At 36.1% G+C, this 26465-nt stretch overlaps 2 protein-coding genes across 2 annotated transcripts in view; both read left to right on the top strand.

The window, feature by feature from the left end:
* LOC129244107 (octopamine receptor Oamb) overlaps positions 1–5425 on the top strand; it is a 64079-nt gene extending 58654 nt beyond the window's left edge. The window contains exon 5 of the mRNA XM_054881731.1: positions 3707–5425. Within this exon, the coding sequence (XP_054737706.1) occupies positions 3707–4650 (944 nt within the window). The 3' untranslated portion in view covers positions 4651–5425. The remainder of the gene's footprint in view (positions 1–3706) is intronic.
* Positions 5426–10866: 5441 nt separating this feature from the next.
* Positions 10867–13151, top strand: LOC129244128 (ATP synthase subunit beta, mitochondrial-like). Its single transcript, XM_054881746.1, has 7 exons — positions 10867–10970; positions 11035–11133; positions 11190–11560; positions 11613–11882; positions 11945–12398; positions 12457–12743; positions 12803–13151. Exons 1-7 carry the CDS (start codon positions 10931–10933, stop codon positions 13091–13093), a joined length of 1812 nt encoding a protein of 603 aa, XP_054737721.1. The 5' UTR covers positions 10867–10930; the 3' UTR covers positions 13094–13151.
* The last annotated feature ends 13314 nt before the right edge of the window (positions 13152–26465 follow it).

The following is a 26465-nucleotide window of genomic DNA, read 5'->3' as shown; positions in this document are numbered from 1 at the left end:
TTCCATAGTTTTGGCCGGCGTCTCGGCCGATATGGCGGCTATTTCCCGTCGGATATTGGCCTTAAGTGCGCCTAGTGTCTTTGGCTTGTTGACGTAAACCTTAGATTTCAAATAGCCCCAAAGAAAAAAGTCCGGTGGCGTCAAATCCGGTGATCGTGGCGGCCAGTCAAAATCGCCGCTTTTTGATATCAAACGGCCAGGGAACAAAGTCTTCAATAAGTTGACGGTGGCTCGTGCTGTGTGTGGTGGTGCGCCATCTTGCTGAAACCAGAAGTGCTCCATACCATTTTCACGAACAATCGGCATCACAAAATCGGTTATCATGGCCCGATAACGCTCTTGATTGACGGTCAATGGTTGGTGTTGACCATTTTCAAAGAAGAACGGCCCAATGACCATATCAGCGCAAATGCCACACCAGACTGTAACTTTTTGGTCGTGGAGAGGTACCTCTTCAATAATTTGAGGGTTTTCAGTGGCGTAGAAACGGCAATTTTGCTTATTTACGATTCCGTTCAAGGAGAAATGGGCCTCATCACTCATAATGATTTGATGCCAAAAATCCTCATCAGTTTGGGCCATTCGGACGACAAAATTGGCATATTCCAAGCGACGAGGTTTATCGGCCGGCAACAGTTGTTGATTTAGTTGTATTTTGTACGGGAATATCCCCAAATCCAAACGAATGATACGTCGTAGAGTGGTCCGAGGGATGTCCAACTGAGCAGAACGACGATTACCTGACGTTCGCGGCGATGGCTCGTACGGCCGCGATATTTTCGTTAGATCGTCTTGGCCGCTTTTTATTTGGACGTCGGGTATTAGCCACAGTGCCGGAAGACAAAAATCTTTTGTGCATTTGCTTGATTGCGTTCTTTGACGGCGCACTTTTCACTTTATTTTTTTTTCTCCACGCACGTTGCGTTTTTACAATCGAGAAGGAATTTTGAATGTACAGCTGAACAATTTCAGCGCGTTCTATTGGGGTGTACTGTTTCATGGTATAAATCTCCTTCGACTGACGCTTTCAACGCGGTATGTCATTAGCTGATCTGAAATTACAGTAAAAAGTTATAGGGTTACTCAATGGGTCAGTTTAATATGGCCAACCCTGTATATTAATACTATGGCTAGTTTAGGGAAGATAGTGGCCATTTATTTGTTGTCCATTCCACCAATGTTAATTGCCTTTCGTACTATCCCCATGGAACCGTATATAGGTATATCACTTGGTTCTTGTTTGCACATTGTTCCTATATATGTATATATGTATATACTATGTTATACACTAAGCTATTGGATAAATTAATAGATTCATTTTTACATTGAGCAACTTTTTGTTTCAGTACACATTTTCCGTGTTTGAAGGCTAGTGAAATTAAATTACACATTTGGCATTTATTATTTATTATTGGGTATTTAAAAATAGTTATAATTGCACTATTGAAGGTACACACCTGGATATCAGAATATTCTAAAAACTTAATTGCTGGAATATCATGATTTGTTGTGAATTATTTTATTTAAACCGAGGATACCTGTTTTTGCAAAATTTATTGCATTCTTGATTATTTTGAATTCTTTATAAACTACTCTAAGGATTAACTTTTCAGTTATTGATTCTAGGCCTAATGTTTCTAAGATTTTTTCAAATTTAGCATTTATCTTACTTATGATGAGGTGTTCCCGTTACATATTTTAAAATTGAGCCTAACAAATTAAGGACACGTTTTGATCCATTTTAAAATTTAAATCAAATTTCGGCCACTCCACACTTCTGGCAAAAAACTTTAGATTTGAAAAGATGTGAGGCAAAAAAGAATTATTTACATATATTGATGTTGATGTTGTACATTTAGCATCTTTATTTTATTTTGATAATTCTTTAAGAAATTATTTCATAACTTATTTTTCTGGTTGGGTGTAATTTATACTTTATATTTCAACTTATCGAATTATTAGTAATTTTTTTTTTGAAATTTTATTTTATCAACTTTACACAAATAATTTATAAGTAAAATATATTTAAAGGTGATGCTTTTCTTTGTGAAAACTCATATTGAATACATATTCAATTGAACCTTATGAAAACGATCTTCAAACTATTTTAAAGATATATAGCATATGCTGGATTTTGGCGAGATTTTAGATTTATTAGATTGTGTGGTAATGCTGGTAATGTGGTAATGGGACTTCGCTAAATTTGGTGTGTCTGCGCTATTGCCGCTATTACTGTGTGATTTTCTTTTGTCTTTTTTTTGTTTTAGCAATGCAAGTACTGCGCTGACTTTTGTGCGGGAGTAAGGATTGTAAGGATAAGGTTGTTGGGATTGAGGAATGAAATTATTGTTTTATTTTTATTTTTTTTTATGAGAAACTAGGAAAGTAGGTACGTTTTGAAAAGTGCGAGGACCGTGCTTTACGTGGGACTCGAATATACAAACTCTGAGATGGCAGGCTAGTGAACTAGACAACCGTTATGTTATTGCATAACATATATTAATACTATGGCTAGTTTAGAGTGGATAGTGGCCATTTATTTGTTGTCCATTCCACCAATGTTAATTGCCTTTCGTACTATCCCCATGGAACCGTATATAGGTATATCACTTGGTTCTTGTTTGCACATTGTTCCTATATATGTATATATGTATATACTATGTTATACACTAAGCTATTGGATAAATTAATAGATTCATTTTTACATTGAGCAACTTTTTGTTTCAGTACACATTTTCCGTGTTTGAAGGCTAGTGAAATTAAATTACACATTTGGCATATATTATTTATTATTGGGTATTTAAAAATAGTTATAATTGCACTATTGAAGGTACACACCTGGATATCAGAATATTCTAAAAACTTAATTGCTGGAATATCATGATTTGTTGTGAATTATTTTATTTAAACCGAGGATACCAGAGAAAAAGATCCCTGTTTTTGCAAAATTTATTGCATTCTTGATTATTTTGAATTCTTTATAAACTACTCTAAGGATTAACTTTTCAGTTATTGATTCTAGGCCTAATGTTTCTAAGATTTTTTCAAATTGAGCATTTATCTTACTTATGATGCAGTGTTCCCGTTACATATTTTAAAATTGAGCCTAACAAATTAAGGACGCGTTTTGATCCATTTTAAAATTTAAATCAAATTTCGGTCACTCCACACTTCTGGCAAAAAACTTTAGATTTGAAAAGATGTGAGGCAAAAAAGAATTATTTACATATATTGATGTTGATGTTGTACATTTAGCATCTTTATTTTATTTTGATAATTCTTTAAGAAATTATTTCACAACTTATTTTTCTGGTTCGGTGTAATTTATACTTTATACTTCAACTTATCGAATTATTAGTAATTTTTTTTTTGAAATTTTATTTTATCAACTTTACACAAATAATTTATAAGTAAAATATAATATATTTAAAGGTGATGCTTTTCTTTGTGAAAACTCATATTGAATACATATTCAATTGAACCTTATGAAAACGATCTTCAAACTATTTTAAAGATATATAGCATATGCTGGATTTTGGCGAGATCTTAGATTTATTAGATTGTGTGGTAATGCTTAATCTCGAGTAAAACAGCGAACAACACCACATAAATAGTAAAAGTGACCTACTTTTAAAATCTCTTTCAATATTTATTCACATGAATTTTTAGTATCTATTTTCATTTTCATTTCCTATCCTTTCCGCAGGATCGAAAGGCATCCGTTCTCGCTTTGATGAACAACGCCTTACACTGAGAATTCACCGTGGTCGCGGGTCGAACCAGCAGGATTCAACGCACAGTAATGGCAGCACACAGAGCACCACCACCACACTAGGCACTCCATCACCGGAACGCCTTTCAAAATATACCACTCGTCGGCCGTTCCATCATGACAAAATTAAGATATCTGTTTCGTATGCGTCCAGTGAAAACATCAATGAGCTGCCTAGTGGCGATTTGGCCGGTTTACGTGAGAATCGACCTTCCAGCAGTGCCAGTATGCTTTACGCGGTACACTATAACTCAGCCAAAGGCAGCGATGACACCGAAACAAAACTCTATCAGCAACAGCAATGTAACAATTGTTATCTACAAGTTGGCAAAAGTATGCCAGAGATTGAGCGTCGCGAATCGAACATCAGTGATATAAGTCATCACTATGGGACATCAACCGGGCAACAACAGCAACAACATCGGAATAAGAAGATCGGACGCCGAAGCCTCAAAACACAAGTGAAGCGCTTTCGAATGGAAACAAAAGCGGCAAAAACTCTCGCCATCATTGTAGGTCTCTTTATTTTTTGCTGGCTCCCATTTTTCTCAATCTACGTTATTCGAGCCTTTTGTCAGGATTGCATTGATCCCTTTATCTTTTCCATACTTTTTTGGCTCGGTTACTGCAATTCCGCCGTCAATCCAATGATTTATGCACTCTTTTCGAAGGATTTTCGCTTCGCTTTTAAACTGATTATTTGTCATTGTTCTTGTTCTCAAGAAAGAATTTCGCTGAAAAGTTCTCGACGGGGTAGCGACATTTCAGCCGGGCGTATTCGTGACCGCAGACCCAGCATTACTCCAAGCGTAGCGGCACATTCATTAGGCGACGAGAGCGAAATGCATCTCTCTGAACTGAGTAGCGATCACAGGTGACGATCGTTTGGACGCAGTTCAAGCTCTCTGAATAGTTTGGGATTTCGCAAGACCAGTTTGAATGACTCGGTGTATGAGATATGCTATCCGCTGGTGGTGAAATCTTCAGTGAGCTCCTATGCAGATAATTGTATAAAGAGTACGAGTCCTGTGGTTTGTGGAAGTGGGAGGGTGCTATGTACGCAATTGTAGCGGATACTATTGGTTGTGTTGTTATGCTTTTTGTTGTCTCGATAACAACACAAGAATCTATAAACTCTTTTGATATTATTTTTAACATTAAAATAATTTTTTAGAACAGTGAAAGAAACGTAAAAGAGGGACTATTGGTTTTCTTTCTTGCGATTTGGTATTTTGAATGTCAAAGTGACTGACTCTTTATTCGTTTGTTTACATTCTGACTGAAATTTTAACTTTAAAAATACCAAATTGCAAAAACCCAATATATGTAATTGTTATTGTCGCTCTAGTTCCACCATCTTGTACAGATTCGCCTTGGAAAGAATCTTGTTGTCACGAAAAATATTTACATAAGCTTTTATTGAGTAAGTACAAATATAAGTAAGTAATAAAACGCAAACAAAACGCTTCAAATACATACACAAGTATAACTATATCCTTTTATAAAATAAAACGAGTTAATTGATTCAAAAATAAATATAAATAAATGTTTGGCACGTTTAACATTAATAGAAGCATGTCTCTAATTGAAGATGTGCTTGTGTTTTTTTCCGCAGCAATGGTGATTTGTACAATATGAAAAATTTTTCTTTGTGGATTTTACGCAAAACCCTTAATATTATTAACAGTTGTTATGTATTGTTTTATTGTTTTGCCATTGAGCACAAAAACCAAATCTTTAGAAACAAATATGCCCTATAGTAGGATTTTTCTGAAAAGGCATGTAAAACCGTATGTATGTATATAAATAAAGAACTTAATGAATAATACCAATAATAATAGAATAATACACACATCCACTTTCTTCCCAATGCGGCATTTTCATTTTAAATTTAACTATACATTTAAAAGAAAATACGTACGCTTACACTTGGATATGGACCCTACCCTGTGTATTTACCCATAAATGCCCTCTTTCGTATTTAGATATTTAATTAATTTCGGGTGGAGTGGTCATTTGAATAACGAATACGTGGCGTAACAACCCATTGGATTTACCTTTAATGTCATGTCTTATCTTTACATGTCTTATCTCATTTGTCATTAAAAATCGATTCGATTGTAAATGTTTATGCTATTTGTTTTCTATCTGAAGTAAAATCAAAGTAAAATTAGTTGAAATTTTATTATTAATGATTTATACCCATTGTAATTACCTTTAAATCCAAATTTACTGGTTGGATATTTAATCCTAACCGTGATCGATAGCAGTGCAAGCGTGTGCTTGCGTAGGACAAAAAATTTGCCGTAATTCATAAAATCCATTGTAATCACTGTTGCCAACCTAGGCCATTTTTAACCAATTATGGGTTGGTGTGTGACTACCATTTGCAAGGCTTAGGTTCGAACCTCCGTGAAGCATCCAAATGAAGAAAACGTTTTTTCTAATAACGTTTGCCCCTCGGTAGGCACTGGCAAATCACGAAAGAGCTCTTAATTAAAAAATATTTGCCGTTCGTAGTCGGGTTAAAACTGTAGGTCCCTCCCTTTGTGGATCAACATTACGACGCACGCAACAAATAGGAGGAAGAGCTCAGCCAAACACTCAAAAAGGGTGTAAGTGGCAATTATATTTATACATATGTATGTATTTGATGGATTACAAAGATCGTGTCGTCAGAGGGGCAAAACAAATTCGTTCTGCTCCATTATGCTTATTCCTTGGAAAAATGTAATTTAGTTTTGCGCTTTATTCTAGTATTGTCATATTGTCAAAAACAGCTCAGACCCCTAACCTTGTAATGCAGAAGTAGCGATGCCAGTTCTTTATTTATATAATTATCCACAATTTAACTATATGTTTCTTATCGATCCTTTGCGTCATTCGTAAGAAGATAACATAATGCTTTCCAGTACATACGGCTCAAGTATGTATGCAAACTGAGTATGACAATTTCTAGCGATAAGTGTAGGCTGTAACGATGTAATATATTACCATATATCTATACTAATATTATAAAGAGGAAAACTTTGTTTGTTTGTTTGTTTGTTTGTTTGTAACGAATAGGCTCAAAAACTACTGGACCGATTTTAAAAATTCTTTCACCATTCGAAAACTACATTATCCACGAGTAATGGATTACATTTTATTTTGGAAAAAAATAGGGTTCCGTAAGATATTTGGATTTTTCGGACACAAACTGAAAAAAATCTTATATATAAAATAAAGTCAACTTTTTGTGTGTGTTCGCTAACCGGCCGTGTCTGCACCGAATTAAACCAAACTTACACACATTGTTAAGAAGGTATTGAAGATGGTTTCCGTATAGTTTGGATACCTATTGGTGGATAGGGCTCGAGATATAGGTCAAAACGTGGACCCGGGTAACCTTCGGATGTGTATGTACAATATGGATATCAAATTGAAGCTTTTGGTGAATGCTTTAGTACAGAGTATTTTTCATGCCGCTCCGTGACTGGGGTCTCGAGATATAGGTCAAAACGTGGACCCGGGTAACCTTTGGTTGTGTATGTACAATATGGATATCAAATGAAAGCTGTTGATAAGTGCTTTAATACGGGGTAATTTTCATACCTATTGATGACTAGGGTCTGGAAATATATGCCAAAACGTGGACCCGCCGTGTCTTTGAACCGAATTAAACCAAACTTACACACATTGTTAAGGAGGTATTGAGGATGGTTTCCGTATAGTTTGAATACCTATTGGTAGATAGGGTCTCGAGATGTAGGTCAAAACGTGGACCCGGGTAACCTTCGGATGTATATGTACAATATGGGTATCAAATGGAAGCTGTTGGTGAATGCTTTAGTTCAGAGTATTTCCATCCGCTCCGTGACTAGGGTCTCGAGATAGAGACCAAAACGTGGACCCTAGAATGTGTTTGTACAATATGGATATCAAAGGAAAGCTGTTGATAAGTGCTTTAATACGGGGTAATTTTCATACCTATTGATGACTAGGGTCTCGAAATATATGCCAAAACGTGGACCCGCCGTGTCTTTGAACCGAATTAAACCAAACTTACACACATTGTTAAGTAGATATTGAAGATGATTTCCGTATAGTTTGAATACCTATTGGTACATAGGGTCTCGAGATATAGGTCAAAACGTGGATCCGGGTAACCTTCGGACGTGTACGTACAATATGGGTATCAAATTGAAGCTGTTGGTGAATGCTTTAGTTCAGAGTATTTTTCATGCCGCTCCGTGACTAGGGTCTCGAGATAGAGACCAAAACGTGGAGCCTAGAATGTGTTTGTACAATATGGATATCAAATTGAAGCTGTTGGTGAATGCCTTAGTACAGAGTATTTTTCATGCCGCTACGTGACTGGGGTCTCGAGATATAGGTCAAAACGTGGACCCGGGTAACCTTTGGTTGTGTATGTACAATATGGGTATCAAATGAAAGCTGTTGATAAGTGCTTTAATACGGGGTAATTTTCATACCTATTGATGACTGGGGTCTCGAAATATATGCCTAAACGTGGACCCGCCGTGTTTTTGCACCGAATTAAACCAGACTTATGCACATTGTTAAGTAAGTATTGAAAATGGGTTTCGTAAAGTTTGGTTGTAATTCAGAGCAGTGGCAACGGGTACAGCGTTCTTTTGAACCAGCCATAATGTCGCTTACTTTTTTAACGCTTGGGGCGGAACTGAACTGTCAAATTGACAGTGTGTCAATATTTCTTTCTGATTTGGATGCCATAAGGAAAAAACGTAAGGGCAACATGTAAAAATTGTTTGTGAATTTTTTTGGAGTGGATTTTGGAACAGTGAATAATTTCTTACGAAATTTGAGAATTTAATGTGAAATCCGAATGAAATTATGTGTTCGTGCTCCAATGCTTAATAAAACATATAAATTGAAACGAAAAATTCATGGATAATCAGGAAAAAAGACGATTGTTTATTCATATGCGTTGATTTGAAATTTAAAAGCAATCTTCTTTTTTCCTGATTTTCAATTTATATTTTATATTTACTCAAAAACAAATAGAAAAACAAAAAATATTCTTTATGCCAAAGCGCTTTAATAAAGAATAAAGAAATAAATAATATGAAAACCATATATTTTCTGTTCTAAACCATATCTATTCTATTTTAGTGTGCCCAGCGAAGGGGGCCGGGTTTGCTAGTAAACAATACATTTTCTAAGCGTTACCCTTTAGTATAGTTCTATTTATTTGTTAACTTGAAAACTTCGCGGGTGGTACATTAGAGTATTGACGAAATCTGATTTCATCTTATTTCCTGGAATCTAAAGAACCAATAAATGGGCAATACGAATATTTACAAAATTTTGAAATAATCAGGGTAGGTTAGGTTATACTGGCTGGCCGAAGCCACGCATAGGCCATTTTGGTCCATAGGGATACCAGATAAGAGTCCTATTTAGTGAAAATATACATCATTCAAGAAACGCGTACTGTTCACGAATTTTAGGAGTCGCTCAAGTTCCAGTTCAGAGGTAGCTTCTAGCCTCTCAATAGCCGCTTGGCTATCGACGTAGAAGTTTTCCGCGCAGTTAATTGTTGCATCTGTACCCACAATGTCACACTACAATAGTTAGGGAGACGTCATCCCTGCAGATAAACAAACATAAGGAAGAGAAGTTACTTGTTTCTAAATATGGATTCAGTGAATGGCTTGGTAGCATTGTGATTAAAAGATTAGTGATTTTTAAATTAAACGAACTAATAAAAATGAAGTGCTGCGTGTTAAATTGTGAAAGCACAAATTACAAAATTTCGCCAAAAGTGCTGTTTTTCGCGATTTCTTCCTGAAAATGACGTCATCCGGTTGTCAAATTCACGAAAAATAAAGTAGCGGCTGCAATTTACGAGAAGCACAGCGGTTGGTGTGTCTAATACTTTCAAATTGGTTTCTTCATTTTCAACCAGTTCAACAATTTCGTTTCGTACTATGTATAAGCTAAAGTGGATCAAGTTTGCATATTTTTTTGCAAGGCCATTGACATTAAAGGAAATAATATTAATTTTAATTTGTGCACTTTTTAATTATTTTCAAGTTTAATACTTTTAAGGTTATTTTTGTTAATCCCTTTGCTATGACAGACGTTTTCTGATTTTTTGATTTATTTTACTTAACAATGTATTATAATCTGTTTTAATGTTCTGGCGTCTGTTTTCATATAGAAGTTGTTCCCGCAAGCTTACTTAGATTGTTGTTCCCGCAAGCTTACTTCAGTTTTTGAAGATATCTCCGATGTTCTTCTGATCTGATTTCTGCCAGCACCGTCATTTTTTTTATTTCGCTCGTAGATTTTCTTTGTTGATTTAACAGTCGATGCGTTGTTTATCCGTAGTACTTCCTTGCACACTTTGCAATTGATCCTCCTTGGTCGAAGTATTTACAGTTAGGCGTTGAAAATTAAATTTTGTTTACGGCGAGTCTTATTTTATCCATATTCTTTTCAGCTTTAATTTTTTCAATCTCCTGCGTTAAATATTTTATTTCTTTAGCTCAACATCACTACCTATTCATTTAATTTTTCAAACATCTCATTGTTACTCTCTTTGATTATAAACTTAAGAGTTTCTACATCCAAATCACCAACTTTTTGTGTACGCATTTTGTGCATTTCTGGGGTTTGGTTTTTACTGTCCATTGGGGACAGCTGGTCAGCTTTTACTTCTCCAGGATGCTTAGTTGCACCTTCTACCTTTTATAGGATGGTATTTCACCTCCTTTAGCTAATACACCAACCAAGAAATCGTTCTAGTATGATGTCCTTCCGCCAGATCTCGCTTCACCCTCCAGTTGTCAGAACACTCCTTTAGCTATTGGAGAAAAAGGAACTCGCAGATTTATTGGGTGCGAGTTAGTCATCTTTCCATCGTTTCATATTTGATAGTGCTTTTCAGCACGTATCTTTAATACCCAATAAAATGTAATATTAAAACTAATATTAATATGTACTCGTGCATGTATTGCATGAATAATACGCCCTAAAATGTTATTATATTACATCAACGTCAAATATATTTTGTCACACCTACTTTGCTATAATATCATAAGTTTCTTAGTCAAGCAATAGTTGCAAAAAACGTATATCCTCATAAGTAAAGTTACGTTCTCGACAATTTTTAAATATATTACTTCAATTATGGCTTGCCTTTTGCGATATTTGCAGCATCCGGCCTTTGGTAAATAATTATCTGATAATATATATAAGTATTTTCTTGTGTACATATGTGTATATGTATCTAGCTTTAAAGCATTCATTTCTTCCAACACCACAACATGGAAGATTTTTCAGTGTGCCAAAGTTTAATAAGCAATTTTTGTTCAGACACTTCTCCGCGTCGGGTAAGTAAATAACAGTTCTTCATTCGTAAGCACAGTTGTGATACTCATTTTCAAAGCGGATGCCAACGATCATGATGAAAGAAAGGGACCCGGCTCAGATTATTCACCTCCGAAAAAATGCGAAGATGAGCAGGATGAAGAAAAAGCTAGGCCATTATCTGCAGGCTGTGGAGGTTTTGGAGAAGTAGAGCAGGATAAAGCAGATTCCAAAAGAACAGCATGTCAAGATGTAACAGCCGAACAACTGAAAACTGGAAAAGGCAAAATATCTAAACAAGAAGATAAAATACGACCTAAGGCACCAGTGGTTGGAAAAATTTCTGCTATTATTGGGCCCATAGTAGATGTGATTTTTGATGATAACGTTCCCGAAGTTATGAATGCAATGATTGTACCAGATTATCCAGGCGGAAAACTGGTTTTGGAGGTAAAAGAAAAGTCAAACAAAGTTTATACACAGTAAGTAACAATGGCTTTAGGTATTTCATCATCTTGGTGGCGGTGTCGTGCGTTCCGTGGCAATGGACAGTACGGAAGGACTGCGTCGTGGCCAAAGGGTACTTGATACTGGTTATCCAATCAGAGTGCCCGTGGGAAAAGAATGCTTGGGTCGCGTCATGAATGTTGTTGGCGATCCAATTGATGAGCGTGGTCCAATTCAGTCTAATTTCAATTCATTCATACATGCAGACCCCCCGGAGATGGTAGATTTAACCGTGAGCCCAACATTACTAGAAACCGGCATAAAGGTCTATTTCGTATTACAATTCCTCCGAAAATATTATTTTATTTGAAATTTTGCTCTTCAAAGGTCATTGATCTGTTGGCTCCATATGTAAAGGGTGGGAAAATTGGCCTTTTCGGAGGTGCCGGTGTAGGTAAGACAGTCCTCATTATGGAGTTAATCAATAATGTGGCTAAAAAACATGGAGGCTATTCAGTATTTGTTGGCGCTGGTGAGCGTACTCGAGAAGGTAATGATCTCTATATGGAAATGATTGAGTCCAAAGTCATTTCTATCGAAGATGACAGTTCGAAAGTAGTCTTGGTATATGGGCAAATGAATGAACCACCTGGGGCACGGTCGCGTGTTGTATTAACTGGTCTTACAATAGCAGAGTACTTCCGTGACATAGATGGACAAGATGTGTTGCTATTCATTGATAATATCTTCCGTTTTACACAGGCGGGTGCTGAAATTTCGGCACTACTGGGACGTATACCATCTGCTGTTGGGTATCAACCTACTTTAGGTACAGATATGGGTAAGCAACAACGAAGCTTCATTAAACATTTTTTGTCAAAAATTCTCATCTTCATCAGGTACAATGCAGGAGCGAATCACTAGCACCAAAAATGGTTCCATAACATCCGTTCAAGCTGTTTATGTGCCTGCTGATGATCTCACTGACCCAGCACCCGCTGCTACCTTCGCACATTTGGATGCCACCACAGTATTGTCGCGTGCTACTGCTGAGTTAGGAATTTATCCGGCGGTGGATCCCTTGGATTCAACATCACGTATAATGGATCCAACCATTGTGGGTGAAGAACACTATAATGTAGCTAGGGGCGTACAAAAGACGCTACAATCGTATAAATCACTGCAGGTTCTTAAAAACTTTGTTTGCTTTGAGCTTGTTGCGAGTATTAAGTTCGTTAATTACAGGATATAATTGCTATTCTTGGAATGGACGAGCTCTCCGAAGATGACAAATTGATTGTGGCACGCGCTCGTAAGATTCAACGTTTCCTCTCACAACCTTTTCAAGTGGCGGAAGTATTTACTGGACATCCTGGAAAATTGGTATCCGTTGACAAGACTGTGGGGGGTTTCAAACGCCTTCTTGACGGAGAAATGGATGACTTGCCGGAGATTGCCTTTTATATGGTCGGTGATATAAATGATGCTATCGAAAAGGCCAGAAATTTGGCAATAGCAATGTCCGTGGAAAAATAAAAATATGTTTTTGTTTATTTTTATTCTTCAATGCACAACAGTCTGTATATGTACATGTGAATGTACAAAATAAATATTATTAAATTTACAATATTAATATGATATATACGCTCTAGCTACGAGGTTTAGTCAGCTAATAATATAAGTGTGAATATGGACTATTTGAGATTAGTTAGACTTAATGATGAAGGAACGGAAAGGTTGGTAAGTGCGTGTAGCAGGATATGCGGTACAATGTAGGAGGATATGATGTATGCTTAAGTTGTTGGCGTTGCACAATGACAGATGGGTTGAATACTACAATACTTGTCAGATGGTGATCATGCGTGATACGATGACCATTCGTTTTTTAGGTGACTCCTTCAGCCTGTCAGATATATATTTTTAGTAGATGTTATTCCTACCGCGTTGAACGAATATTAGGGCGACTTTTGTGCAAGTTTCGTAGTTACCTGAATGTCCAGATACCCACATTAGCTTTACATTGCGGGTTAACTGTATTAGAGGGTGTTGTATATGGTATATTTGGCTCGTAACCAATTGATTATTACTATAATTACTAACAGCTGATTTATTAAACACACCCTATTAATAAACTTAAACACTAGGTACTAACTACTATAGTCTTCAGCCTAACGGTTTTTAAGTATAGGTACAAGTGATTTTCTTTTATGTAGTATGCCATTCGCAGTTGTTATATTATTGTAATTTACTTCCCTTAATAATGGATGAAGTTAAGACAATTATGTTCCCCTTGATTAAGGAAGAAGTGGTCAATTTCTTTTGATAGCACGATATCAATTTTTACATCACATTAAAGATGAAAATTATATCCGCAATTATTCTAACAGACGGGAGGATAATCCTTTTATTGACGTCAAATTCAGTTTTAACGTTTTGTAATCTGCCCAAATAATAAATTTCACTCTATTAGCTTGCATGAACTCGAAACATTATATGACGACTTTAACTTCACATTCGAAAGGGGCAGTATGGAAGATAGATTGGTTAGAAATAAGAGTAATAACTAATCCTTGAGGGTTCAATAAGGCTTTTAAGATTACACAATCTACTAGTAAATTTTCCACAGGTCTCGTTTTAAAAGCACTTCACCTCAGTCGTAATGGGGTGTTATGAATTTCTTTTAACATGGATATAGAAGATTTCGGTAATTGCCGTATATTTGCAACCCATAATCTATAATATGTAGCTGAGCTATTCAGGGAGTGACATTTTTCGTTCTGAAATGAAGAATTTCTTAGGACCGATTTTATGCTGTTGTTATTTGGGTAGCTGTATTTCCTGGAGGGAGATAACCTTTTCACAATCCTCTGTTGTTTTGGTGGTTGAGTTTTCAAGAGTGCTATTTCTTATAGCCACTTCGTTTTGTCTAGTAAGAGAAAAACAGTCCTAAATGCCAAACCTGAAATTTTATCAATGCGGAAGGTTGAGGAATGGTATGCCAAAAGCTCATAATCGTGCCCTAGATAAACACGGACAATTGCAAAGTTAGTGAGCTATACTAAATTGAACAATCATATTTTTATGATGTTGACTTAGAAGACGTTTTGACGTTTAGATGGAATTCAACTTTCGGCATTAAATAATTTGCAATATAAAGCCCGAAGCAGGGGCTTAAACAATTTTCAAAGCCATTGAACTATGCCGTAAAGAAACATTATTGAGTATAAATATGCATATAATTCATTAACTATATTATTTTAGCAACTTTTCCAATAAAAATCTGCGAGAAGGAGAGATAAAGTGTATAAAAATGGAAAAGAATTTGAAGATATTTTATTGATTCATGCGGTGACCGATTTTTTAAATTACCTTAAATGATGATTCTGTACCAAATCGCATTTTCTAATTAGTTGTAAAGAATTGTAGCACATGCTTTATGTGTAAGTACATTATTAAATAAAACAAATAACATAATAGTTTACGAGGATCGTCTTTTGAACTTAACATTTTCGTGCCACAATAAATTGGTTTTAATTTACAGTTAGAAAATAATATGTTTTTAGCAATCACTTTTTTTAGAACAATTTTTTGGGTGGCCCAATACATCTTTATGTCTATAAAGACTCAAACTGTATGTCTTTAAAGACTCAAACCCCCACGGTGGATTGAATTCTAGAGACATTTTCAGAAAATAAGCGACGAGTCGAAATCATGTAAATAATTTGTTTTCATTAAAACTATGTTTTTATTTTTGTATTTTTTGTATACATCTATATATATAAAAATGAATTGCTGTTCGTTAGTCTCGCTAAAACTCGAGAACGGCTGAACGGATTTATCTTATCTTGGTCTTGAATTATTCGTGGAGGGCTAGGGAAGGTTTAAAAGGTGAGAAAAATTCGAATAATTGCCGGGAAAATCCTCAAAACAGCATCAAAACGTGGACCCGGGTAACCTTCGGATGTGTATGTACAATATGAATATCAAATTGATGCTGTTGGTGAATGCTTTAGTACAGAGTATTTTTCATGCCGCTCCGTTACTGGGGTCTCGAGATATAGGTCAAAACCTTTGGTTGTGTATCTACAATATGTGTATCAAATGAAAGCTGTTGATAAGTGCTTTAATACGGGGTAATTTTCATACCTATTGATGACTAGGGTCTGGAAATATATGCCAAAACGTGGACCCGCCGTGTCTTTGCACCGAATTAAACCAAACTTACACACATTGTTAAGGAGATATTGCAGATGGTTTCCGTATAGTTTGGATACCTATTGGTAGATAGGGTCTCGAGATATAGGTCAAAACGTGGACCCGGGTAACCTTCGGACGTGTATGTACAATATGGGTATCAAATGGAAGCTGTTGGTGAATGCTTTAGTTCAGAGTATTTCCATCCGCTCCGTGACTAGGGTCTCGAGATAGAGACCAAAACGTGGACCCTAGAATGTGTTTGTACAATATGGATATCAAATGAAAGCTGTTGATAAGTGCTTTAATACGGGGTAATTTTCATACCTATTGATGACTAGGGTCTCGAAATATATGCCAAAACGTAGACCCGCCGTGTCTTTGAACCGAATTAAACCAAACTTACGCACATTGTTAAGTAGGTATTGAAGATGATTTCCGTATAGTTTGAATACCTATTGGTAGATAGGGTCTCGAGATATAGGTCAAAACGTGGACCCCGGTAACCTTCGGATGTGTATGTACAATATGGGTATCAAATGGAAGCTGTTGGTGAATGCTTTAGTACAGAGTATTTTTCATGCCGCTCCGTGACTAGGGTTTCGAGATAGAGACCAACACGTGGACCCTAGAATGTGTTTGTACAATATGGATATCAATTGGAAGCTGTTGGTGAATGCTTTAGTACAGAGTATTTTTCGTGCCGCCCCGTGACTGGGGTCTCGAGATATAGGTCAAAACGTGGACCCGGGTAACCTTTGGTTGTGGATGTGCAATATGGGCATCAAATGAAAGCTGTCGATAAGTGCTTTAATACGGAGTAATTTTCATACCTATTGATGACTAGGGTCTCGAAATATATGCCAAAACGTGGACCCGCCGTGTCTTTGTCCAGCGAAGCGGGCCGGGTTTGCTAGTCTATATATATAAAAATGAATTGCTGTTCGTTAGTCTCGCTAAAACTCGAGAACGGCTGAACGGATTTATCTTATCTTGGTCTTGAATTATTCGTGGAGGTCTAGGGAAGGTTTAAAAGGTGAGAAAAATTTGAATAAAGATATAGGTCAAAACGTGGACCCGGGTTACCTTCGGACGTGTATGTACAATATGGGTATCAAATGGAAGCTGTTGGTGAATGCTTTAGTTCAGAGTATTTTTCATGCCGCTCCGTGACTAGGGTCTCGAGGTAGAGCCCAAAACGTGGACCCTAGAATGTGTTTGTACAATATGGATATCAAATTGAAGCTGTTGGTGAATGCTTTAGTACAGAGTATTTTTCATGCCGCTCCGTGACTGGGGTCTCCAGATATAGGTCAAAACGTGGACCTGGGTAACCTTTGGTTGTGTATGTACAATATGGGTATCAAATGAAAGCTGTTGATAAGTGCTTTAATACGGGGTAATTTTCATACTTATTGATGACTAGGGTCTGGAAATATATGCCAAAACGTGGATCCACCGTGTCTTTGCCCAGCGAAGCGGGCCGGGTTTGCTAGTTTATATATACATTTATTATTATTTTTGTATACTTTTTTTTAGAACATTGAGATAATTTTATACCGTGGTATATTGGTTTGAATGTTCATGAGTATGTCTAAGGATTTGTCAGGTTAATTTGTCCGTTCACCGTTGTCTTTCTCAATAAATGAAGAACATGAATGGTAGAACATGAATGGTCTAGAAGTCTGACAAGCCGACCGAAATCTTTGACAAATTGAATTGCAGTGTAGAGTACGTCATCCATGCCATCCCCTTGGCTTCTCCCCTGCTATGTGAGATTGGATACGAAGCCTGGAAAGCAGTGTTAATCTTGTTCTCGAAGATTCTAATCCTTTCGTCCAGCTACGATAGTGAATTTATTGTTTTAGTGCGAATATAGCATAGTCTGAATTTAGCGATACTCTACATAATGAACACGGAAAGACAAAGTTGAAGTATTGCGTTCATTGCAAATAGATAAGCGCCAGTCAGTTCTTTAAGGGTTTCTATAGGACGCTAGATCTTTAATATTTAAATTCAGTTCAAATAAGACCCAGTGGTCTAAAAACGACTTCGTACTGTAGACTCCGATTTTGCACCCTTAACGAATTGTCTGTAATTAGGGAAGGTCTAGCATTCCCTCCTACCTCTCGTAGTCATCCGAACTCAGACAGACAAGGCTGGAGTAATACCTACATTACGAATTTTTAAATTGATGTTAAGTATGTAAGCAAATAGTTACTCACCTCTGTTGTTCGCTTCTGCGCTGCCATAAACTTCATGTTTCCAGTTCGCACCGCAGATTAACAGCAACTTCCCTGCATCGCCACCTATACTGATAGTTTTCGACTTCTGTGGGTGGCGCTAATCTATTGTATGGTAAATATGATGACACCAGGTGCCTACACCTCTACTCTCGCCTTCTTCAGTTTAATGACTGTTTAGTTCGAAGTGCTAAAAGTACAGCAAAAAAAGGTTTAATGTGTTTTTTAGCTATAATGCAGGATCTAAAATTACCACTGTTGCGTTTTTTACACTGTAGAATGTGTTGATGTTTTTATTGCTAAACCAATTAACATTCCAGAGTTCTTCTGTGAGACCGACGTCAGCATTTCCTTCGCACAGGAGTACCATTAAATTAGCTGAAACACAATTCAAGTTAATATAAACAGTTTAAAGGATATTCTTAGAAACTTCCTACCAAGACTATTTTTTCCAACAGACTCTTGGTTACGTCGAGAAAGGCAAAGGAATCATCTTCAAATTTCAGTTCAAATTTCATTTATTGCTAAGCTATTCAAAAAATTTGCTCGAAATTTTCGACCTTTTGAATAATTTAGGCACCTAAACAAAATTTGTGAATTTTACTTTCCGTTTTTATTTTATCGTTCCAATAGCGTTGGCACTGTGTATGAATAATCTATAAAACTTAAAAAGGGTGCTGACAAAAAAGTCAAAATAGTCAAAACAAGCATCGCTCAAATTGGTATGGTTAGACCTGGGCTGGCATAGCTCCTTTGTCCATTGACCATATTTGAGCTCCTCAGGAACGTCAACCCAGAGGAGGGCGGTTTACGTAGGTAGACCTAGTTCCGCCATTGGATCCCCAGTACGTATTTATCACTCTGAATCCCTATTACGCTCTTATTGGGTTTTAGGATGGAGATAAGTGATCATTTGATCATTTTGTATGTTATTTTATCAAAATCAGGTACCACATTTAAATAGTTTGATAAGGTAAGATTGCATGACCGCGTTACACAGTGCGTAATTAGTTTTGACTTCGTGGATTAATGCAAAAATGCTCATTTTTTTATTATTCGGTATTAGGAAAAATAGATGAAAATGCGCATCACTGGGGGAAAAAACAAATGATCCGGTTCAAAGCATTCAAATTCAAATTTATTCATTGCTCACGTTACACATTTCGCTGTGACTTCAGGTGCTATTTTTTTAGTTTATACTAGCAAACCCGGCCCCCTTCGCTGGGCACACTAAAATAGAATAGATATGGTTTAGAACAGAAAATATATGGTTTTCATATTATTTATTTCTTTATTCTTTATTCAAGCGCTTTGGCATAAAGAATATTTTTTGTTTTTCTATTTGTTTTTGAGTAAATATAAAATATAAATTGAAAATCAGGAAAAAAGAAGATTGTTTTTAAATTTCAAATCAACGCATATGAATAAACAATCGTCTTTTTTCCTGATCATCCATGAATTTTTCGTTTCAATTTATATGTTTTATTAAGCATTGGAGCTTTTTTAACCATTATCCATTTATGTATATTTTTCAAAAAAAAAAAAAACAAAAAAAAAAAAAAAATTTTTTTTTCCGCGAACACATAATTTCATTCGGATTTCACATTAAATTCTCAAATTTCGTAAGAAATTATTCACTGTTCCAAAATCCACTCCAAAAAAATTCACAAACAATTTTTACATGTTGCACTTACGTTTTTTCCTTATGGCATCCAAATCAGAAAGAAATATTGACACATTGTAACTCACACTGTCAATTTGACAGTTCAGTTCCGCCCCAAGCGTTAAAAAAGTAAGCGACATTATGGCTGGTTCAAAAGAACGCTGTACCCGTTGCCAGTGCTCCGAATTACAACCACTTTACGAAACCCATTTTCAATACTTACTTAACAATGTGCGTAAGTTTGGTTTAATTCGGTGCAAAGACACGGCGGGTCCACGTTTTGGCATATATTTCGAGACCCTAGTCATCAATAGGTATGAAAATTACCCCGTATTAAAGCACTTATCAACAGCTTTCATTTGATACCCATATTGTACATACACAACCAAAGGTTACCCGGGTCCACGTTTTGACCTATATCTCCAGACCCCAGTCACGTAGCGGCATGAAAAATACTCTGTACTAAGGCATTCACCAACAGCTTCAATTTGATATCCATATTGTACAAACACATTCTAGGGTCCACGTTTTGGTCTCTATCTCGAGACCCTAGTCACGGAGCGGATGGAAATACTCTGAACTAAAGCATTCACCAACAGCTTCAATTTGATACCCATATTGTACATACACATCCGAAGGTTACCCGGGTCCACGTACATCTCGAGACCCTATCTACCAATAGGTATCCAAACTATACGGAAACCATCTTCAATACCTCCTTAACAATGTGTGTAAGTTTGGTTTAATTCGGTTCAAAGACACGGCGGGTCCACGTTTTGGCATATATTTCCAGACCCTAGTCATCAATAGGTATGAAAATTACTCCGTATTAAAGCACTTATCAACAGCTCTCATTTGATACCCATATTGTACATACACAACCAAAGGTTACCCGGGTCCACGTTTTGACCTATATCTCGAGACCCCAGTCTCGGAGTGGCATGAAAAATACTCTGTACTAAAGCATTCACCAACAGCTTCAATTTGATATCCATATTGTACAAACACATTCTAGGGTCCACGTTTTGGTCTCTATCTCGAGACCCTAGTCACGGAACGGCATGAAAAATACTCTGAACTAAAGCATTCATTTGATACCCATATTGTACATACACATCCGAAGGTTACCCGGGTCCACGTTTTGACCTATATCTCGAGCCCTATCCACCAATAGGTATCCAAACTATACGGAAACCATCTTCAATACCTTCTTAACATTATGTGTAAGTTTGGTTTGATTCGGTGCAGACACGACCGGTCAGCGAACACAAACAAAAAGTTGACTTTATTTTATATATAAGATTTTTTTCAGTTTGTGTCCGAAAAATCCAAATATCTTACGGAACCCTATTTTTTTCCAAAATAAAATGTAATACATGTTACTCTTGGATAATGTAGTTTTCGAATGGTGAAAGAATTTTTAAAATCGGTCCAGTAGTTTTTGAGCCTATTCGTTACAAACAAACAAACAAAGTGTTCCTCTTTATAATATTAGTATAGATAAAGATTATATTTCTATTATAGATGGCCAAACGTCCAATAAAGGGTGTAAGTAACAATTATATATGTATTATATATATACTATATATATGTATATTAGTGCCATTTATTGTGTATGTATTTGTAAATAAATATTATTTGGGTTTATATTAATTTTTTTTAATAAATATTTTGACATTAGGGTAAAAATGGCCTATCGACATATTCAGATTTTGATTTGTTTGCTGTAAATATTACGTATGTATATACATATACATACATATTATATACATACTTGTACAGTACCTTAATATGATATTGACATGTCAAGGTCTTAACATGTGGACTATATATAATTTTGACTTCTTCTAATAGTTTCTTTGCTGGTTTCAATATGCGCAGCGAACTACATTAAAACGATTATCGAGCGATTATAGAGCATCGCAATGGCAACGACGACGTAGGCGGTGCGGTAAAGTCCATATTAGAATACCTTTATATGGACAACATGTTTGACAACTTTGGGACTGCAGAAGATTCCCTCACCGTTTCCCTTTATACATTCAAACGCTGGGTTCGAACGAAGTAAGGAGGGCCCGTTGGGGAAAAGGTTCTCAGTTTATTTTAGCAACGTTCAATCGACTGCTTTGGGTTTAAGCTAAAACTTAAGAACGTAGATGCATTAGTTATAAATGTGTCAAGGACTTCATCCAAAAGGGAGCTCCACAGTATCCCAATGTCGATTTTCGACCCCTTAGGATTTTTATGTAATTTTGAGTATGCGTGCAGTATCGTGACCGATAGAGGTTAATGATGCATGGGAGAAGTTGCGGAATCAACTCGTTCCAGCCCTAAATAAATTTTAAAATAAGTGCACGCGATTGAAGACTGAAGAATTCACGCACACTAAATGTATTGACGCACACTAAATTATTAAGTTAGAGCCAATAAAGGAAAAGGGGACTCTATTTGAAGCCAGCTTCGACCAGCAGTTGGTTGTTATCTGAAACTTGATAGAAAATTAATAAAAATAATTTTGCTTGATATTTTTCTGGTTGGTTGTTTTGATTTTATTCAAGGAGGCATAGCAACGGATACCGGGTATTGTAATATTATGGTTATTAATAAAAAAAATAGTTTCTATGAAATTATTGTTTGTAATTATTTTATATACATACCCAAAATCCCTCAAAACTACTCCTACGCGAGCGGGGCCGCGGGTTAAGGGAGGGAGCTGGTCTAGAGCGCAAAAAATGGGCATATTTTATGAATTTATTTTGACTCAACAAAGGAATCAATCGAAAATCTGTGAAATAGGTTTAATAATATACATAGCTTTCATGGTACAAATACAAAATTTTTCGTCTGAATTAATTTCAAAATGGCCGCTGTCCAGCAGTTCTCCTAAGGCGTCTTTTTTTCTAGTGGGTCCATTGCCGAAGACGTAAACTCCTTAATTTTTATCCTGGACCAAAAATTAAATTTTTTTTAGTTTCTATATAACAACAGAAAGAGACGTACGTAGGATTTTTTCGATATTTTGTTTTTTCGCGAAATGGTGCACGTTTGAACAAAAAGTTACAATTTTCACTATAAAGAACGACATAAAATTGTTGATTAAAAAAAAAACTATGTAATATAAATAAAAAATCCTACGTACGTCTCCGGAGAAAGGTATTTCGAATGTATTGTCAAAATTTCGTAAGAATCGGTAAAGATTTGTTCGAGTTATGTCTTCGGCCAGTTTAAAAAAAGTGATTTCGAGAAAAACGCGTTTAAAGTTGTAAGTAGCGTTCGGGGCATACCTGCGAGGCACTGCCGTCGAATGAAAAATTTGGGCATATAGACATTTTTGCTGGCATCCCTCATTTGGTATATTATTTCTAAGACCCTAAAGCACCTTTTAAGACAAAAAAAAATTTTTCGATTTTTTCAAAATTCTAGACCAGCTTCCCCCCTTAAAGCTAGTATGGTATATAAAGGGTGATTTTTTAGCTAGTATCTTTTTAAACAAGTTGTTTAAACAGCTGATGCACGTTTCGTGTTTTGTTTCACTGTCAAACATCTTCAGTTTGGTCTATAATTTAACCATGAATCGTCTTACAAACGAACAACGCTTGCAAAAATGCGTGTTCTGTTAAGGAAGTTTTAAGTCGAAAAATTGTGTTCAGCGACGAAGCTCATTTTTGGATCAATGGGTACGTAAATAAGCAGAATTGTCGATTTTGAAGTGAAGTTCAGGCAGAAGAATTGCAAGAGCTACCAATATATCCAGAAAAGGTTACAGTTTGGTGCGGTTTATGGGCTGGAGGTATCATTAATCGTAATTCTTCAAAGATGCTGCGAAAAGTAACGTAACTGTGAATGGTGAGCGCTACCGTGAAATGATATCCAATTTTTTTTTTGCCCAAAATGTAAGAGCTTGACTTGCATGACATGTGGTTTCAGCAAGACGGTGGCACATGCCACACAGCACGCGTAACAATGGACTTGTTGAGAGGCGAGTTCGGTGAATATTTTATTTTACGTTAGGGACCTGTCAATTGGCCACCCAGATCGTGCGATACAACGCCTTTAGATTATTTTTTCTGAGGCTATGTTAAAGCTCATGTCTATTCAGACAAGCCTGCTTTAATTAGCGCATTGGAAGACAACATTAAAGAATTTATATGTGAGATACCGTCCGAAACATTGGAAAGAGTACGGCCAAATTGGACTAAGCGGATGGACCATTTAAAGTGCAGTCGCGGTCAACATTTGCATGAAATAATCTTCAAACAATAAATTATTTGGATTGCACTATCGATTTAAGTAAAAATTTCATGAATTTTACGTGTGTTTTTTTGAAAAACTTTCCTATAGCTCTTAAAAAATCACCTTTTATTACTTATACCTGCCATAAGTTCTGTTACAAGTTAAGTCCGTTATATAAATTAATACAAAACACCTTTTTTGACACTTTTTAGTATTGTATTACCTTTTTAATTTATCAAAAGTTCACAGCGATGACAAATCTTATAATGCTCTACTATCACTCGAGTGCGTTTTGGGAGACCTCTGATAGGTATGTAATCTAATCGTCGGATCTAATCGAGCCATAATCAACCTGCCAGCCGAAAGCCTCCGATGCTAGCGCTGCACTACTTTCAGTTTGTATTATAATTTTATTGTTATGTAAACCTTTATAAAATAAAAATAAAAATAAATAAAAAATTCTTTTATATGCATATCCTAAATCCCTCAAAACTACTCCTCAAAACTACTCCTATAATAAATAAAAAAAAATAAATAATTGGCGCGTACATTTCTGTTAGGTGTTTGGCCGAGCTCCTCCTCTTATTTGTGGTGTGCGTCGTGATGTTGTTCCACAAATGGAGGGACCTACAGTTTCAAGCCGACTCCGAACGGCAGATATTTTTATGAGGAGCTTTTTTTTCATGGCAGAAATACACTCGGAGGTTTGCCATTGCCTGCCGAGGGGCGACCGCTATTAGAAAAATGTTTTTATTAATTTTGCTTTCACCGAGATTCGAACCAACGACCTCTCAGTGAATTCCGAATGGTGATCACGCACCAACCCATTCGGCTACGGCGGCAGCCCTCCTATAATACATTTATGATAAAATTACCAAATTTTTGTTTTTTTAATATTTAATTGAAAAATTTTATAAAATCGGTTTTTTTATAAAATCCGTTTGCCTTATTTAGTTTTATACACTTCCCTTTTGTATAAAACACTTAAAATTCTTTCTCCCAGCTCAGGTTAATCGAGCGCCATTTTTCGGGCCGTCTTTTATTCAAATATGTACACCCCACCACACTAGTGTGCGCTAACAAACCTTACGATAGCTTAAATAAATATACCTGTAAATAACCTCACCAGAATCTCGGGTAGCAATCTCTCAGGGACTAATCTCTACGACGAGCATCAATATAAATTTTTTAGTTACATATATCCCGGGCATTTAGGAGCTTCAGGTTCTGGCAACGCACGGTAATATCACTATTTTGGTTACAAAATTATTACAAGCTACCTTTACGCACGGGCCAATATTTTTGTGTGCATTATTCATAACTTCGACTTCAACATAAAAAAGCGGCGGACTGTATTTTAGTTATAAAAGTATTTGAATATAGCAATAAAAAGCTGCTGTTCAAGAATATCGCAGCGACTATTTTTAATAGTAAATAAAGGAGGAGCATTTTTTCCCCCGAACAATCCTATTATCCCTAAGATAATCCAATTCGTTCATTAAGAGCAATAAAAATTAAAATCAATATGACATTAAAACGAAAACCAATTTCTAATTATTACTTCAACCGTGTTTTTGGCACAGTAAGTTGCATCTTGTCTGCTCTTGAGTGGACAACCCAAACTATACCTAAGCGGCCACAGTGAGGAGAGCCTTTATAGCGGCAAAACTACGCATTCAAAGAAAGTTTTGGTTCAACCCCACCTAGACGAAAAAAACTGCTTCATTTCCATGAATTTTTGATATCTATGTGAAAATGTACGGTATTTAGATCGCCAATTTCTCTCGGGTAAAAGCAATTAGTATTAAACTTTATATAATTTATCCATTCCATAATTTGTATTATGGAACTATACATATAAATATATATATAACTGGCGCGTACATCCTTTTTGGGTGTTTGGCTGAGCTCCTTTTCTTATTTGTGGTGTGTATCTTGATAATGTTCCACAAATGGAGGGACCTACAGTTTTAGGCCGACTCCGAACGGCAAATATTTTTATGAGGAGCTTTTTCATGGCAGAAATGTACTAGGAGGTTTTTCATTGCCTGCCGAGGGGCAATCGCTATTAGAAAAACGTTTTTCTTAATTTTGGTGTTTCACCGAGATTCGAACCTACGTTCTCTCTGTGTATTCCGAATGGAGGTCACGCACCAAACCATTCGGCTACGACGCCCGCCTATACATACTTTGTTAAATAAATCAGTTATAATTTTAGTGATCAAAGACTTTTCTCAGTTTATTTGCCTGTTTGCATTCTTAATAAAATGGTATATTTTATATATTACATAATATACATAATACTTTACAACATAAATTATTATGACAATCGCTTTTTAATTCGTATGTACTATATGTACATGTTTCTCACGTACGCTCCGTAATTAGATATATTATTTCTCAGCTGTATCACTATTTGTATGATTAACATAAATGTGTATTCGAATATATAGGTAGTTTACTCTATGTATTCATGCAAGGACAACAGAAAAATAAAAAAAAACAAATTATATACACGAATCGTCTTAAAGTTAGTAAAGAAGGGAACCGAGTTTTGGGCATTGTGGCAAATGGT

Source organism: Anastrepha obliqua, chromosome 1, assembly GCF_027943255.1.
Source record: "Anastrepha obliqua isolate idAnaObli1 chromosome 1, idAnaObli1_1.0, whole genome shotgun sequence".
Classification (NCBI taxonomy): Eukaryota; Metazoa; Arthropoda; class Insecta; order Diptera; family Tephritidae; genus Anastrepha; species Anastrepha obliqua.
The sequence above is the reverse complement of the archived record's forward strand: the minus strand, read 5'-3'. Positions and strand labels throughout refer to the sequence as shown.

Coding starts and splice junctions, on each gene's coding strand:
- LOC129244128 (XM_054881746.1), top strand. CDS start 10,931: ATGGCTTGCCTTTTGCGATATTTGCAGCATCCGGCCTTTG. Junction 10,971..11,034: donor TTTGCAGCATCCGGCCTTTG/GTAAATAATTAT, acceptor ATATGTATCTAG/CTTTAAAGCATTCATTTCTT. Junction 11,134..11,189: donor CAGACACTTCTCCGCGTCGG/GTAAGTAAATAA, acceptor TCATTTTCAAAG/CGGATGCCAACGATCATGAT.